Source organism: Pygocentrus nattereri, chromosome 1 (assembly GCF_015220715.1).
Source record: "Pygocentrus nattereri isolate fPygNat1 chromosome 1, fPygNat1.pri, whole genome shotgun sequence".
Taxonomy (NCBI): Eukaryota; Metazoa; Chordata; class Actinopteri; order Characiformes; family Serrasalmidae; genus Pygocentrus; species Pygocentrus nattereri.
The window spans coordinates 10,115,459-10,132,130 of record NC_051211.1 but is presented as its reverse complement, the minus strand read 5'-3'; the positions used below and the strand labels follow the sequence as shown (position 1 = coordinate 10,132,130).

General features: G+C 42.0%; 1 protein-coding gene across 6 annotated transcripts in view; it reads right to left on the bottom strand.

Moving 5' to 3' along the window:
- Positions 1-500: 500 nt before the first annotated feature.
- The window catches only part of camsap3 (calmodulin regulated spectrin-associated protein family, member 3), a 56,610-nt gene continuing 40,438 nt past the window's right edge, over positions 501-16,672 (bottom strand). For 3 of the 6 annotated variants that reach the window (XM_037537743.1, XM_037537748.1, XM_037537759.1), the window contains 13 exons: positions 14,627-14,765; positions 14,209-14,348; positions 12,585-12,678; positions 12,394-12,439; positions 12,164-12,228; positions 10,926-10,998; positions 8,783-10,820; positions 8,407-8,528; positions 7,542-7,831; positions 6,239-6,329; positions 5,946-6,064; positions 5,448-5,566; positions 501-3,992 (listed from right to left, as the gene is read on the bottom strand). In XM_037537743.1, the coding sequence (XP_037393640.1) occupies positions 3,690-3,992; positions 5,448-5,566; positions 5,946-6,064; positions 6,239-6,329; positions 7,542-7,831; positions 8,407-8,528; positions 8,783-10,820; positions 10,926-10,998; positions 12,164-12,228; positions 12,394-12,439; positions 12,585-12,678; positions 14,209-14,348; positions 14,627-14,765 (3,639 nt within the window). In that variant the 3' untranslated portion in view covers positions 501-3,689. The remainder of the gene's footprint in view (positions 3,993-5,447; positions 5,567-5,945; positions 6,065-6,238; positions 6,330-7,541; positions 7,832-8,406; positions 8,529-8,782; positions 10,821-10,925; positions 10,999-12,163; positions 12,229-12,393; positions 12,440-12,584; positions 12,679-14,208; positions 14,349-14,626; positions 14,766-16,672) is intronic. The other 3 variants (XM_037537752.1, XM_037537747.1, XM_037537758.1) reach the window with 3 other exon arrangements.

Genomic DNA, 16,672 nt, shown 5'->3' with positions numbered 1-16,672 from the left:
CCTAAAAAGGACCATGCAAAATAAGGCGTCACCAAATAACCCTGCAGATTTCTTTGAAAGACAGTCTCTCAAAAAGAATGGAAGCTGTAATAAAGTTAATAGGTGGACACACTAAATACTGAAAAAAAGGATATTATATTTAGTTGTTGGGACCTTGTGTAATTTTCTGATGAAATGTTTTCCATTTCTTCTCGTACTTAATGGCCATTAAGTGTTAAAAAAAAAAAACCCAAAACACTCACATGTTCATACATTTGCCTTAATCACGTACCACTCATTACAGACAGTGCAATATTCCTGTAATGGTCACAACCATGTACTTAAGAATAAAATGCATCTGTGAATCAAGTGTGTCTATACTTATTCAAAAAAATGTTTACAAACTTGTTGTGAAGCTGATGTGATCACAAATGAAGCGAAATTTCAAAATAAAAGTCTAATGTGACAGAAAAGAAGTTATGCTTAAACACTCGGCATAAAACAAACAGTAATGAACAGGATGATTTAAAAATGATTTTATTCCTCAGATCAGTCACTCAGACTGACAGATCTGCAAATACGAACAATCAGGGAAGAAAGAAAGACTACTGATATGAACATGGTGACAAAGACAAAAAAGAAAATGGCCAGTACGTTCAATGTGCCTTTTAAAGTATGAAATGAATGTGTGAATCACCACCTCACCAGAACATAAATAATAAAAATCTGAAACTAAACATCAAAGAAGATAATAGTAATTCCAGCTAGTCCTTAACCAATAAATAAACCATAACTGACATAACATTCTACAGGAGGATTGCACAGACTCCAGTTTCATCACTATGATCACTTTCACCACTATGATCTCTCATTGGACCAAGACAAGACACAGACACGCAGCTCACACATAATTGCCCATTCACTAGACATAGAAACTTATTCAACCACTCCACAAAACAATGATTGCATTTATATAAAAATATTCACATCTTCACTTCAGATAAGCAAATGGCCTCTTTATTAGCAGGAGGCAGTTCATTCTTTTCATTCTTAGGGCCAGTAGAAAGCATTCTGGCTGAATCAATTGTTCCAGTGCTTAACAAAGGTTTGTAAGTATGTACAGCTCAAAAGCCCCTTGCGTAAAGAGCGACAGGGCCGTTGCATCATGCCTGAAATGAAGAAGGCTGATACACATGAAACTAATTCCCAATTAACAACAACTTAAAGGGAGATTTTTTTCAATTTAAACTCCGTCTGCTGCACCTGTAGCCACACCATCAATTACCATGAAAAGCAACTTCCCCTGTACTTGGACAAGAACTACAAAGACCACTGATTTAGGATTCACCTAAAATAGAAGTCAACGGGCCATAGCTGAATTCTGTCAGTAGATGTTTATAAACATTTGGGAAGAGTAAGTTAAACTGTAAAATTGTATATCTGTATAATTCACTCTCAGAGATTAAACTAGATTTGTGTTGTGTTACTAGCTTAGTGATGTCATTCTGTAATGGGAGTTATGCCCATATTGTGACCTCCAGGTCTTGGCTGCTTTTCTCAACGGGAAGAGTGATGGATGTTACATTGATGGACACTTTTCCTCCCAAAGTCACTGGTTCTTTTGAATTACAAGGTCACTAAGGTGACAAAATATGAATATACAACATTTCTGTGCAGTAAATTACAATGCACAAAGTCGCTCTTCACCATATACAAACTACATTCAAAAATGAAAATCATTACATAATTCTTTTTTCCCTCCTCCAATTTTTTTTCCAGTTACAGCTGAAGAGAGAAACAATCACAGATTGCGACTTGAACTTAAAGGGGTAAAAGTCCCCATTGAGCAAGCTTTGTTAAATACATGAGTTGCTTTGGCAGTAACAGTGTGCAGTTTGAATAGCCGGTTTTGTTTTTTATCGAAAATTAACAGTAGATTTACTTTCATACATCATTTCAACTAACTCAATTAGTTTGAGCTTGCTTGTAGTATATGTATGTAGCATTATTCAAATTCTGACTTCTAAACAAGCTCATAATTCAGAGAATCCAGTGTCATTCAGGGGAAAATGCATAAAGGACAAAAAGTTCAGCAGCTGCCCAGTGGTCACTACTACAGATATATTGCAAGTTAACACTTTCAGTTCATTTCCAAGTACAAATACCAAATAAACATGTTGAAATTACACTCCATGGTAATAAACCGTAAGCTACAGGTGCAGCAGATAAACATTAAGCTGAAAAACACCGGAATATTTCCTGTAAAATGTACTGCAGGCTTACTTGCATGCTACAGCATGTTGGTGCATGTGATCAGTGTAGATTCAGCAGACAGGGCGATTTAACCTGAAATAAGAGGAATTTAAATCACGTTTCTGTAGATGTGATCTTTATTCATTTTCTCTCTCCCTTGCGTCTCACTCTCTTCCTCTTTCATGCTCACATACATACCCACACCCGCACAAGCGTGCAGCTCCTAGTGCTGAAGCCACAGGGCAGCTTATTCATACCTTTACAAAGCCTCTCTTCGTCATATACAAATCATTGTCAAAAATGAAAAGAATCATTAACAGCATTCATGATATACATTAAATGATCATCTTTTTTTTCCCCTCCAAATTTTTTTCCAGTTACAGATGAAGAGAGAAAGAATCAGTGACTTCATTTTTTTCTTCATTCATTCTTAATGAACTCAAAGACATGAAGCACATAGTGGAAAACCTACATGGGATGAGTTTTAACCCAGCTCACCTGAGGCCCGAAGGCTAGCGCTGTTACTCGGATAAATATGTCAAAAGTAGTATTAAAAAACATCCAGATGTCTACAGCTAACTAAGTAAGGGCTAGGCAGAGGACAGGGCTGCAGTGTGCAAGCTAGAGGCACTCAACACGTTGCAGCATGAGCCTTCACTCTTATTGGACAATTAGGCACAGTAGCATGAATAACCATGGCCCTCTTCTCCCCAGTGGAAGATTTCAAATCTCCAGCCCCCTGGACTGACTGGCCATTGACAAAAGACAGTGGGAAGCCCTTGGCTGGCTTGTGCCCTACATTCATTAAGGGGCAATGACAGTCTGGATTCAGCTGTGATATTCCAAGATGAGTTCATCCAGTGCCCTGGACAGGAAGGGCCAGACAGGAAGAAAAATGAGAAGAGAGAGATAAAGGATTAATGTAATGTATATAAAAAAAGGAAGGACTGGGAAGTAGGAAGAGGAAGATTGAAAACAGAGACTAAGCTTCGGCTTAATGACGTCCTTAAAGTAGCGCCTGTTTGTCATCCCATTCTAAATAGCCAGAGGGTCACATTCAAGATGACTGAATGGGGTCAGGTTGGAAAAGGTAGGGCTGAAATGGGCAAAGTCACTTCATCTACAGTTTTAGTGATTAATTGCCAAACATAAGGTGTTTTATACAATTCCAGTTGGCCACAGCACCAAAAAGGTGTTGTCTTGTAATGTTGAAAATGGCTATGGCATTTTTTTCCTCTCCATCTGTCCATCTGAACAGATGCAGATGGATGCGTTCAGCTGGAGCACTGTTGAATCTGAGGGACCACAGATTGTGAGATTTTAGACCACACAATTTAATGCTCCTCTTAGAAGTGGTGCACAGCCAGCTCCGACTCTGCTCCAGTGCTGAACTGCAGGGGGTAAGGGGGATAGAAAATTTGGGTATCACTGGCCAGATCAGGCGAGTCCCATTGCTTTCATTTGGGGGTTCCAAGCTTCTTAGGTGTCCCTGGACGCTTGCTCTGCCACAGGTGGCCAGGGATGGTGAAGGCGTCCACGCTCATCGACATGGTTTTGGACGGGATTGCGGTAAATTGTTTGCGGTCAGAACTGTACTTGTAGATGGACTCAATCACGGAGGGGCTGATAATCCGTGGGCCGATTCCAGTCAGACGCACCAGCTCTTCCGTCTCTGGGTTCATGGTGTAAACTGCACGGAACTGGCAGCTCGTGTCCCGGAAAAGGATGAGGAAGTGATTGGCGGTACTCTTCTCCATTTCCTGTGGCAGAGAGATGAAAAGATAAACATTTAAGTTGAAGTAAAATTGAGTTTTCACTGCATGAAAAAGAGCCAATGATTAATTTTACAAGTTACAATAAAACTGAACCAAATTGAATGCTTAGTGCAAAAAAATCAAAACCACTCATTTAAAGCTGGAGAAACCTTAGCTTACATGTCTCTGTTATCAACAGTAAAATCATATTTTCATTGTCAGTGTGCAGAACCTGAGCTTTTTGTGGTACCATGACTTCTACACAACTATATAAAAGATGCACGGAGGTTCTTTTATTATTGGATGTACTGTTTCGTTTTGCTTTTCCTAGCAAGCATGTGATTTAATTAAAAACAGAATTCAGGTAGGTAAAAACTTAATTTTGATTTGTTTGATCAAAGTACTGGACTGACTCATGTGGTTCACAGTTTGAACATGCTTGGTCAAACTGTTTTGTTGATTTTTGAAGTAAAATATACTGATTTATCTGCTAACAAAACTTAAAATCAGCAAATAAATGGTAATTATACATGACTAATTGTACATGTTAACTTATTTTCACTTAGAAAATCAACAAGACTTACATCTTCTGCATAGAAGTGTATATTTATCTCATTCAAACTGGTAGTTTGAGTCAAACTGAACAAAAACATTTAACATTTAGCGAATCCTTACATATTAGATAAATGCAACAAAGTCAGAAATTTCATTTTTAATAAAAGAGTAGACAAAACGACAGAAATGTTCACTTTTGGGGGGGGCGGTCGTGGGCTGGAGGTTAGGGATCCAGCCTTGTGACCGGAAGGTCGCCGGTTCGATCCCCAGAGCCGACAGCACATGACTGAGGTGTCCTTGAGCAAGACACCTAACCCCCAACTGCTCCCCGGGCGCTGCGGATTGGGCTGCCCACCGCTCTGGGCAAGTGTGCTCACTGCCCCCTAGTGTGTGTGTGCTCACTAGAGTGTATGTGGTGTTTCACTTCACAGATGGGTTAAATGTGGAGGGGAAATTTCCCCATTGTGGGACTAATGGGGGTCTCTTAATCTTAATCTTTTCTTGCATAGGCATTAAAGTGTTAAAAGGACATTCAACAAACAAGTTGTTTTGGGTCTCTTCCTGCTTGGTGGTAATAATCATCACACCCATCCTTGCAGAAAGGACTGGATAACTTGCTTACTGAGGACAAAATATCTCTTATGTATCTTACACAAAGGACTTGGCTGCCAATCTACTATTACTTTTGCGCAAATGCATCAATCAAATAGAGAGAGCAGTGTCATACTTCTGTTTTTAAACACAACAGAATAGATAGGTTCCTTCAAAATAGCTTCCGAAATGTTAGTGTGCGTCTGAGCTATTCTTGTTTACGTCCAGTGTACAAAATGCTAGGAAAAACAGTGCGAAATCACAGTTGTGTAAGAAGCGACTGAAACAGAGGTAAGTGACTGAAAGGTCTCTCACCTCTATAATCTTGTTTTTCTGCGGTTCATTAACCTTGCCTGCCAAACAGCAGCGGGAGATGGCGTTATGAATGATGAACTTGTTGGACTTGAAGCTTGGCTCCTTATACAGTTTGGGTCCTGACAGACACATCAAGATTATTAGGCCATCACATGTGAATACAGGGTAAGTCAAAAGTCACAGGACAGTTTTATTTTATATTTTTATGCTGTCACAAGTCTCCACAATGCAGTGATGAAGGTGGTGTGTTGCGGATTTTCTCAGCATACATAATTTGTTTGAGATGACCCCAAAGACAAAAGTCGAGAATAAAATAAAAAAAATAAAATAAAATCTGTACTGTGACTTTCGACTCACCCTGTACAATAGGGCATTGAATAAACAAAGAAAAATGGTTTAAATCCATTATATTGAATGATTTATTTTTACATAATTAATGACAGTATATTGTACAAACCAAAATACAAAAAAAAGATGCTTCAAGCTGTGATACTGTACCAGTGTACTCTGGAATGGAGGCAGGGGACGAAATGGTGGACGCAACTTCCCAGTCCCTCTCACCATTATGCATGGCCTGCCGGCCGGGAGACATCAGCCTCGATGGAGAATGAGAGCGACTGCATGGAAATAAGAGTTAGAAAGTACAGGTGCTTCTGTGACAGCTGTATTCAATAAACAGCTACCTTGCTTTGAGTGAATATAGGTTCAAGGTTGAGCTGAAGTAAAAGCAAGGGAAAAGATAGCCAGACTGGCAGATACGTATTACAGTTGATCAGACTGCAGCGAACTACCTTGGAGATTTCCTGACGGTAAGTGTCCCATCATTTGCCATGGAGGAAAGGTTGTTGGTGGAATGAGAGTACACCCTATTCAGCTTAGAACCTATGGGGAAAACAATTCACAGACGAATTAGCATTATAGTGTTGTCCAATACTGAAAAGTAAGAAAATGACAGAACTGCTACTGGAAACAAATTGGCTGTGGATCAGAATAAGTTCATTTTTGGTCTACTTAGGCGATTAGTGATTGGCTAATATTCCTTTAATTTGGCTGATTTTCTCAATGCGCATGGAAACATTTGTCAGTCTGGCAGTTTTTTTTGTCTTCCCCTTACAAAATCCAACTCCCACCAAGTCAATATTATTTGCACAGTTTGGAAAACTAACATGACTCATGAGGGAAGCAAAGTAAACACCATTTTACTTTTAACATCATTAACCAGATACAAACTCGAGACATCACCCATCCAACCAGTGAGTATCAGAAGCTAGCACAACAAGAGAATACTAATTAATACTAAGAGCAAAACATTGACAAAGCCCTGTTCACATTTATCATTAAAATGTATCCCGTATCTGGATGTTGTCTGTATATTTAAAAAAGGCAAGCGTAACTGCTTTTATGGTCAGAATGTGTTCACACAGATGATCTGATACCCACCACTGGACCATGGTAATCGGATGCTGATGCCCAGTGTAAACAGGGCCAAAGTTACCAAACTGTGCAGATGACAAACAGATTCCTTGTCTAACGTGTAAACTAAAATACTTGAGGAAAAGCCAGAGTTGTGGAAAAGTGGCTTTGGCATTTCATGTATCTAACTACCACAGGCAGTCGCTCCACGGAGTACACAGGCACTGAGCAATCACAGCTTTCCTATTCTTGCTGATGTCGCTTGAGTCGACCTCTCAGGCAAGAACCAAGGAAAGCCCTGAGTCAGCTGCACATTTGCCTAATTCTGAGTTCATAGCCAACAGTCATTGAATTGTATAACAAATTTTTATCTGAAATCAATTATAATGGTTTAAGGCATGAAATTATTTGTCCATGAAACTGTAAGACTATATATTTCACAAGATTTCACGGCAATATTTTAGTTGTTAAACCAATTTAAACCATGCTTGGTGTTTTTGTCTGGGTATCATGTGACATCCTGTTTCCACTCCTGATTGGAATTAGCATCAGCTGATTTATGCAAAAGCACAATCAGCCTTTCATTGCACTAAACACTGATCTGGCAATTTCTAGATAAAACCTATTGGCAATGGTGAGGATAAACATTTTACTTAAACTTATTTCAGCAATACTACTTGCCCATAAATCCTTTAGCTGGGCTGCGGGAGAGGGCAGAGTCATCATGAAACACCGTTTTGGGCCGCTGTTTCTTGACTCCTCGGACAGTGGTAGGTTTCTGCCGCAGTACTTTGTCCAGGTCCTCCATGATTTTGAGCTGCTGACGGCGTTCATACTCCTGCCTAGTGAAGTCTCCACGCCGTTGTGGGGTACCCTCAGGCGGAGGGGTGCGTGCTGGGGGCGGGGTGCAAGGTGTCTGGGGTTGGTCCACTCTGTCAGCTGTCCGCAATTCATCCACAGAGCCACTTCGGCTGTGAAAAAAAGAGAAACTGCTGTTAACACCTTGAAACTGTATATACTGTATGATTCCACTGGAGCAAATTTCCAGTTTAGAACTGCACATAAAAATTAAGTTAAGCAAATTGACATTCACACCACATGACAGTAAGTAAACAGGTACTTAGGGGGGAATTGCCTAAAACTATATTTTAAATGTTATTTGTTTGACAGAATTCAGAATTTGATATCGTTTTCATTAATTAGTGTTCTCTCACTACAAGTAGGCATGTTTACAAGAGAAGTACTGATGGCTACATTTTTCATTGTGGCCAAAGACTCCCTTTAAAAACTACAGTTGCACATATATAGATTGAAAAATAAAACATAAGAACTCCTGACACACTGTTATTAATTCTCTAAATAATTCATTAAAACTCTTTTCTTCACTTCCAATCCTGGAATCACCCCTGCTTCAACAAGTCAAAACGTAAAGTGAAAAAACACATTGTAGTGGTCTTTTAGGAGGGAAGTGTTTCAGGTACACAGATTTACAGGATAATTGTGTGTGTGGATAAAAGTGTATTAGAATTACATATTCTGAATTTACCTTGCTTCCCTCTCTCTCTCCTGCTCCTGTCTCTTTCTCTTTAGTTCCTCAGCTCTCTTTTGCTGCTTCTCCAGCAATGCAGCTCTCCTCTGAGCCATCTCGTCTTCTGGCCGAGCCTCGTCCTGTTGCAGAAGCACCATTTCAAAATGTTAGATTAGTGGTTCTCACCTGAAGACACACTGTACTGTGCGGTTTCTTGTATTCACTGTCTCAACAAAGCTGATCTTACACATTTGCTAATCATCAAGCCCTTCATATGCAGGACAAGGGAATACTGGAAAGTGCGCAAGGCAGTTACCAGGAATTTAAAATGTTAGATCATACTAACTCACTCACTCACATACATACAGCTTCCAATTTCTTCTTTTGCACCAACCTTAAAGAAGAATCCAACTCCTGGCCTCATCTCTGGATCCGTCAGGTCACTCATAGAGTCGGAAATTGCATCAGGACCATGGTCAGTATCCTCTCCCTCCAGCCCTCTCAGTGAAGACAGTGAGATTTCTATTAGACTGCCGCGCTTGCCACTAATGGAAGGTGGCTGGACATCGCTTTCAAAGGAGCATTCGGACGGTGCTCCAGAGCTGCCGCCACCAGACAGGTACTCTTTCCTTGTCATGGGTTGACCAGTGGAGCCTCCTTCCAGGTCCAGGCTGAAGATAGTGCGGTCTTCGCTAGAACCAGCCTCTGAATGGTTGTCATCCTCTGGTCGAAATAGCTGAGAAGCTGGTCGCGATTCACTCTGGCTTGCTGGCGAGCCAATGCTAAAGGAGGACGAGGTCTGGTCGCGGTACTGCCATGGGGACAACCTGCGCCGGTGAGGGATGCTGTCCACACTTTGAGGGGCCGTGATAACTCGAGTGAGTGTGGGTGTCTTAAGGTCTGATGACCGTGAGTGGGGTTGGTGGTGTTTGGGGCTTTTGGGGGGTGCAGACTGCGCCCGGCGGTGGGAGCCAGGTGACTTAGGGGGCATGGCCTGAGCAGTGATCCGGCGGGATGGGGAGGGGGATGAGGAGGCAGAGGTGGGGGGCATTTCACGGGTTGACTCTCTGGATATTCGTGGAGGTGCTGGAGTAGATGTTTTTGTGCTGGGTGGGATTACCCAGGCTTGGTTGGAGGGTTGGCCCTTCTTCTTCATCAGCTGACTTTGCTGCTCGGATAGCCGTTGCATATCGCTCTGCAGTGAGCTGAGAGCCGCGTTCAGCTTTGATACAGCATTGTTGTAGTCACCCAGAGGGACTGTGCTCTTTTCTCCCAGTGTACCTGCCACTGGCTTTTCTTTAGGGGCTTGCTGTATGGAGGCTTGCTTTGAGGCATTACCCTCATCCTCCAATAGAGAGCGCTGTTTCTTCTGCTCCTCCTCCTCATCTTGTCGTTCCTCACTCTCCAAGCGTGCTAATCTCTCATCTAGCTCGGCAGAGGAGGTACCGATCTCTCCCTGGCCTCCCTCTTCGGATTCCTCCTTCTTGAGCTGCAAAAAGGCGTTCTTGCCCAGCCTCTGTCGATGCTTGGCGAAGATGGCCTCAATGCGTTTTTTCTGTGCTTCAATGGCCTTGCGCTTCTCCTCAAGCCTGGCGCCCAACTCAGACATCTCATTGCTGAGAGTCGGGCTTTTGCCAGGGCTCTCTTCTGCCTTCTTTGCTGCCCATGTAGTCATCTGCGGGGCTGCTTCCTCGCTAGGTGTGGGCTGCTCTGGCACTACTTTCTTCTTGCGCTCAGCAAAGCTGGTCATTTTTATTCCACTGTCTGGGGTCTCAGCACCCTGGGGGCGGACAATTCTTGCACCTCCTGCAGGGGCTGCGGGCGTAGAATGCATTTTGGGGAGCTCCTCAGATGCGTCTGAATCCACGCTCCCATCTCTGAGCACAGAGTCGTCATCTCTTGACCCCTCTGATGTGTGTCTGGTACGGCCAGGCTCACGTGTGACCCCAGATGGCCGGTGCTGCATTCCTGAGTTAGAAGGGGCAGAGCAACTGAGGGTCGCCGGGCCGCCATTGTGTCTGCGGTTGGATGGATCATCCGGTGAGTGCAAGTAGAAGCCGTCAGGCGCCCCATCTGGATGCAGCCGGGGCTCCATTTTGCCCTCATTGTGGATGATCTGCAGGGCCTCCTCAATGGTGGGCAACTCACCTGTCTCGCCCTCATCCAGGCCATTCTCCTCAGCCAGTAGGGGCACCTTTGGGCTCTGGGTGGCCCAGGAGGCACGGTGTGGGCCATTGGGGCCTGAAGGCTTGCTCAGTAGGTGAGTGAGGTCCTCTGGAGGAGTGTATGGGACACGTGTCATGGGCTGTCCTAAGGGATTTAGGTTATCAGAGCTAACTGAGCGGGTTATCACAGGGTTGCCCATCACTATGTCCACATCGCTGTCTAGACCGAAGGGAATGCTGAAGGACACTGCAGAGGACAGGGAGCGACTGCACACATACACAGAGAAAGGACAAGTGTTAAAAATACAACCCAGAGACAGGATCCATTATTAAAAAAAAAAGAAAAATACTGTAAAGAATAAATGATCTTGCCTGGGAGGCTTCTTAGTCCATGTTTGCCCAGCCGCTTCTACATGAGACATTGAGGTAGACTGAGTCAAAGAGCCTGATCCCACAGAGACACAAAACACACAAACACAGAGACTGATCTCAATGGATGAACATACATATGACATATGCACATTGTTGCTGCTATAAGACAACCTTGTACCACAACTAGGAATTCACTGAAATTTTAAACGCCAAAAGTTTTCTGCTGTAAATTGACAAAAAGTGGAACTTCCTGTTTTCAGCTGAAAGAGAGAAACTTTTGAGAGAAAAATATTTTGACCAAAAAATACTAAGATAAACAGTCCTAAAAGGAAGTGTCAACACTTTACACTTCAGACTTTACAAATAATTTGAACGCTAATGAAAATGAGAAATATGGATTAAAAGCACTTATTTCCCTTTGTTTTTCCTGCACCGGTCAGTGCACACCGATTCAAGCAGTTTAAACCTGTTGACTGTGTGGAACTATTTCTCAATTTCTACAAGGGACATTAGACAAGTGATTTGTAAATCACTGTTCATGTCAAGTTTCAAGAGCCGGTACAACTTGACACCAGTTGAAAACACAACAACCTGCTCAATAAGCAAAATATAGCAAATAGAACAACAGAAACAGAACAGAAACTCCCTCCTAGTAAGCCAACATATCTGTAGCCACAGTTTTAAATGGATGAAAAAAACTGTCAAACAACAGTGCCAAAGTGCCAAGTATAACTTAAAAAATGACTACATTCCTTGCCTTGGATCAACCTCTTTGTTGTCAAGGACATTTGACTTTGTGGCACAAACTAACTTATATGCACTGTAATAAATTTTATAGGTTTATTTCATGAAAACCTTTTATTACTGGTCAGATTATTGTAGTTTTCCATTTTGGTTTTAAGCAAAGTGTATCCTAAAGTTTGGCATTCAGTACATCACTAATCTTAACATCTGTTAATATAAAAAAAACAAGGTTTTCTTTTCACAATTTGTACTGATCCATTGACCAACAAAATGTTTATTCAATATAAAAGACAATTTTAATGCCAGTTTTGTGTAAAACAGAAAAATTGAGATCTTAAGACAGCAACAATGTGCATGCAGAACACAAAGACATCCCAGTGATATACAAACCACATCCACAACACACTGATGGCAAAAACAGTGTAACATGCATAGAGACACAGGATGTGAAGTGAATGACTAGAGAATGTATAGTGGCTTTGTATTTAGCTCACCTGGAGCTGGGGTGACGGGGGAGGAGATCGGCAGAAAGGGCTTTTTAAAGATCGAGGGAGAGCTACTGAAAGAGATCAGATGCAAACACATCACTTTCAGCACTTTCAAGACAGACAGACAGACAGACAGACAGACAGACAGACAGACAGACAGACAGACAGACAGACAGACAGACAGACAGACAGACAGACAGACAGACACTTTCTGCATGTGCTGTGTGTTCATGTACCTGTTGCTGGTTCCACTGTTGCCACCATCAGTCCTACCACAGGGTTCTAAGGAGAGAAATCCATGATAGTACAAATTTATCCAACCATCCGTCCCCTCCAACATACCATAAGCAAAAAGCTGCCCCCAAACAAACTTGAAGCAGCTTTCAGAATTGAAATATGTAATTTATAAAAGCAGACTGATGCTTACCAGTTAGCTCTGGGGCCTGCAGTGGCTGAACAAACTCAGGCTTCGAAACCTCAAACCAATACAGGAGCTCTGCCAGAAAGCTTAGTATATTCACCTGCACAACAGATGATGCATTATTAGATGAACAAAACTAAAGCAAAACACAGTGTGCAAAACAATAAGCATAAATGTGTAATGTACAGAGAATGCATTCATTGTCTGTGAACCCAAGTGCTTACTCAAAGGCAGAGAGCAAAAGATGAGGCTAGGAAAATTATCAGGCACTCAAAATCAGTACTGGCACTCCACTGAGGATGCATGCTATCCCCTGCTCTTTTCACTGTACCCCAATTACAGCACCTCAATATATCGCTCTGTCAAAAAAAAGTTTGCACGCAGCACTAGAGCCATTTGCTTCGTCCAAGATGACAAGTCTGCTTCCAGATGGGCAACTGAAAAGATGTTCTTCTGAAGCAGTCACAACATGGAGCTGCTGGCACTCAAAGCTTGAGATGACGGAGGACATGTTAAGACTCCGTCCTCAGCCTCCCCTTCATGGTCTATCCTAACAATAATACGATGGCAGTCTTTCATGTTTCTGGGAACTACAATCACCAGGGACCTGATGTGGGACTGTGCCAGCTGAAGTTCAACATGCCTCAAGGCCTGCTGATTCAGTTATACACAGCCATTAGAGTCAGTCGTCCCCACCTCCATCACACTCTGGTGCAGCTCTGCAATGAAACAGGACTTCCACAAACTGCAGTGCATCAACATTTATCATGTATAAAAGACCTCTGGCACTAATCCCTCTGGTACTGGTACTCACCCTGCTTTATCACTGACCCATCATGCCTTTTTCAGCTCCACTCATGAGGCAGATGCTTCAGCCCAATAACAAGTCATTACACTCATGAACAACTGCAAGTAAGCATGTTGAGTTACTTGACACTTTTTTGGACTCCAGCTTTCACATTTTATTCTGTGATTTATGATATTTTAGTCAGTACTGCTACATCTTACCTTGCTGCTGTGCCTACAAATATACTTGGCTTTTTTAAAATTACTTATTTATGAACATAAATAAGATACTGGACTGTGGAATATATACATTCTATTAATTAGGCCCTCTAAAGCAACTGCAATGACGGAACACAAATGTTTTCACACAATCTGCACCAATTAACTTATTCCAACACTTCTGCTGCCTCCCAGCTCTAGTGTCGAAATGGCCATCAACTCATGAATCTAATTTTGGTCAAATACACTGAATTGCAAACCCTGTATTGTGAATCAAATCAAATCGTGGGCTGAGTATATTGGTACACCCCTTTCAGCTGTTGTGTAACTGTGCAAAGCTAGATTTTGATTCTGACAAATCCTTGCACAACACTCAAAATTTTACATTTGTAAAAGCCCCTGGTATGATATGTAAATATTTACATTAACAATCATGCCTGTCTGTTGTGGTTATGGAAAATTGATGTTAATCATTTTTACCTGTCTCACGTTCATATTGGTAGTATAGTGTGTTAACAACAAAAGTTACTGTATTGGTAACCGGGCACAATACAGTGTTAATTATCAGTTACTATTATTGGCTATGCAGGAATCCCACATGTGTGCACCTCTGAATGAACAGTACCTGTAACTCTGGAGGGCTGTAAAGCATGTCCTCTAACACTAGGTGGCAGCAGCTCTTCAGACAGCTGTCGGAGAACTCCCGAATGAGCTGAAGATTGTACAGACTATCAGCCAGAGACATTGAATCCTTCATGCAAACATCTGAGAGAGAGAGAGAGAGAGAGAGAGAGAGAGAGAGAGAGAGAGAGAGAGAGAGAGAGAGAGAGAGAGAGAGAGAGAGAGAGAGAGAGAGAGAGAGAGAGAGAGAGAGAGAGAGAGACGACTTAACAAGGCAACAAACAGGGAACAACATTCTTGCCTAGAACTTGAACTTTGAAGCTTCATGTGGATGACTTGATAGATTGCTCAATAACAGTGTATACAGATAAAGATGAAATATAAAATATGAAAATACAGCAAGGGAAGGATTTCAATTCTACCTTCTAGGTGCAGCAGGTCAGGGCAGTAGTAGTGTATGACAGCAGCTATGGCACAGCCATTGGAGAGATCAGTCACTTCCTTCACCACAGGAAAACATGGCTTGAGCTTAGACAGCATCTTATCCTTCCTGTACCGGAGCTGTATGAGACAAGAGGAGGTGACTGGGGGGGGTTGTTGGGCATGCATGCTCAAATAACATTTGTTTGTGTTGATTCAGTTTTAATATGATTCATGGTCATATTTTTATGAACCCTATATGGAAGGTGAAAAACATTAATAAATAACAAAAACAGGCATGGGTAATAATAAAAAAGGAATGTATATAAATGCCCCCGAATAAACACTTACCTACAGCACTGTCAAAAGTCAGAGAATATCCTTCATATTAACTGTTCAGTCAAAATTATTAACAAACAATATTAATCTGTGTCAGAAAAAAAGCAGAAAACATACTTAAAAGAAAACCACACATAAGCCTTAACAATTAAATTTGCTATCAAATTTATTGGTACAGAATTTGCCCACTCTCTACTTCTATGCACTCTAAATCCATTTTGAACTCTTCCATCCCTCCAATCTTAAAACCAGTTACAGTGTCTCAAAAACACTGTCACATGGTCAGTATCCAAGGGAGTAGAAAATTTGCACTAGAACACTGGAACCAGGCACCTGAGAAGAAGCTTTGTAGGTGGAATTCTTTCCCATTCTTGCTTGATGTACAACTTCAGTTGCTCAACAGGCCAGGGTCTCCATTGTCGTATTTTGCGCTTCATAATGCGCCACACATTTTCAATAGGAGACAGGTCTGGACTGCAGGCAAGACATCAGAGATGCTGGCTTTTGAACTTTGCGCTGATAACAATCCAGACAGTCCTTTTCCTCTTTGGCCCGGAGGACACGACGTCCAGGATTTCCAAAAACAATTCTAAATGTGGACTCGTCAGACCACCGGACACTTTTCCACTTTGCGTCAGTCCATCTCAGATGAGCTCGGGCCCAGAGAAGCCGGCGGCGTTTCTGGGTGTTGTTGTATGGCTTTCGCTTTGCATGGCAGAGTTTTAGCTTGCACTTGTAGATGGAGACGAACTGTATTCACTGACAGTGGTTTTCTAAAGTGTTCCTGAGCCCATGTGGGAATATCCGTTACAGAATGATGTCGGGTTTTAATGCAGTGCCGCCTGAGGGATCGAAGGTCACGGGCATTCAATGTTGGTTTTCTGCCTTGCCGCTTTCTTGCAGAGATTCCTCCAGATTCTCTGAATCTTTTGATGATATTATGGACTGTAGATGATGAAATCCCTAAATTCCTTGCAATTGCACGTTGAGAAACGTTCTTAAATTGTTGGACTATTTGCTCACGTAGTTGTTCACAAATTAGTGAACCTCACCCCTTCCTTGCTTGTGAACGACTGAGCCTTTCAGGGATGCTCCCTTTATAACCAATCATGACACTCACCTGTTTCCATTTAACCTGTTCACCTGTGGAATGTTCCAAACTGGTGTTTTTTTTGAGCATTCCTCAACTTTCCCAGTCTTTGGTTGCCCCTGTCCCAACTTCTTTGGAACACGTTGCAGGCATCAAATTCAAAATGAGTGAATATTTGCAAAAAACAAAGTTTATCCAGTTGAACATTAAATATCTTGTCTTTGTAGTGTATTCAACTGAATATAGGTTGAAAAGGATTTGCGAATCATTGTATTCTGTTTTTATTTATGTTTTACACAACATCCCAACTTCATTGGAATTGGGGTTATAAATGAAAGGGTGGTCTCTGACTTTTGCACAGTACTGTACTTGAAGAGATGGGCAGAGAGAGTATGAGAGATAAAGAAACCATGCAAGACACTGCAGCCAAACAGTGAGAATGAAGCAGGCCGACGAAATGAGGAACAGTGAAGACATTGTTATAGGAAACTGGGACAGCAGGGACTCAGGAGAGAAGTCTCAGGAACTCCGACAGGTTACAGCGCTAAACAGAGACAGCTGTGTGAACGGCCAACACCTGATACGCCACCGGAGCCTGGCTTATCTAACATTACTCTAA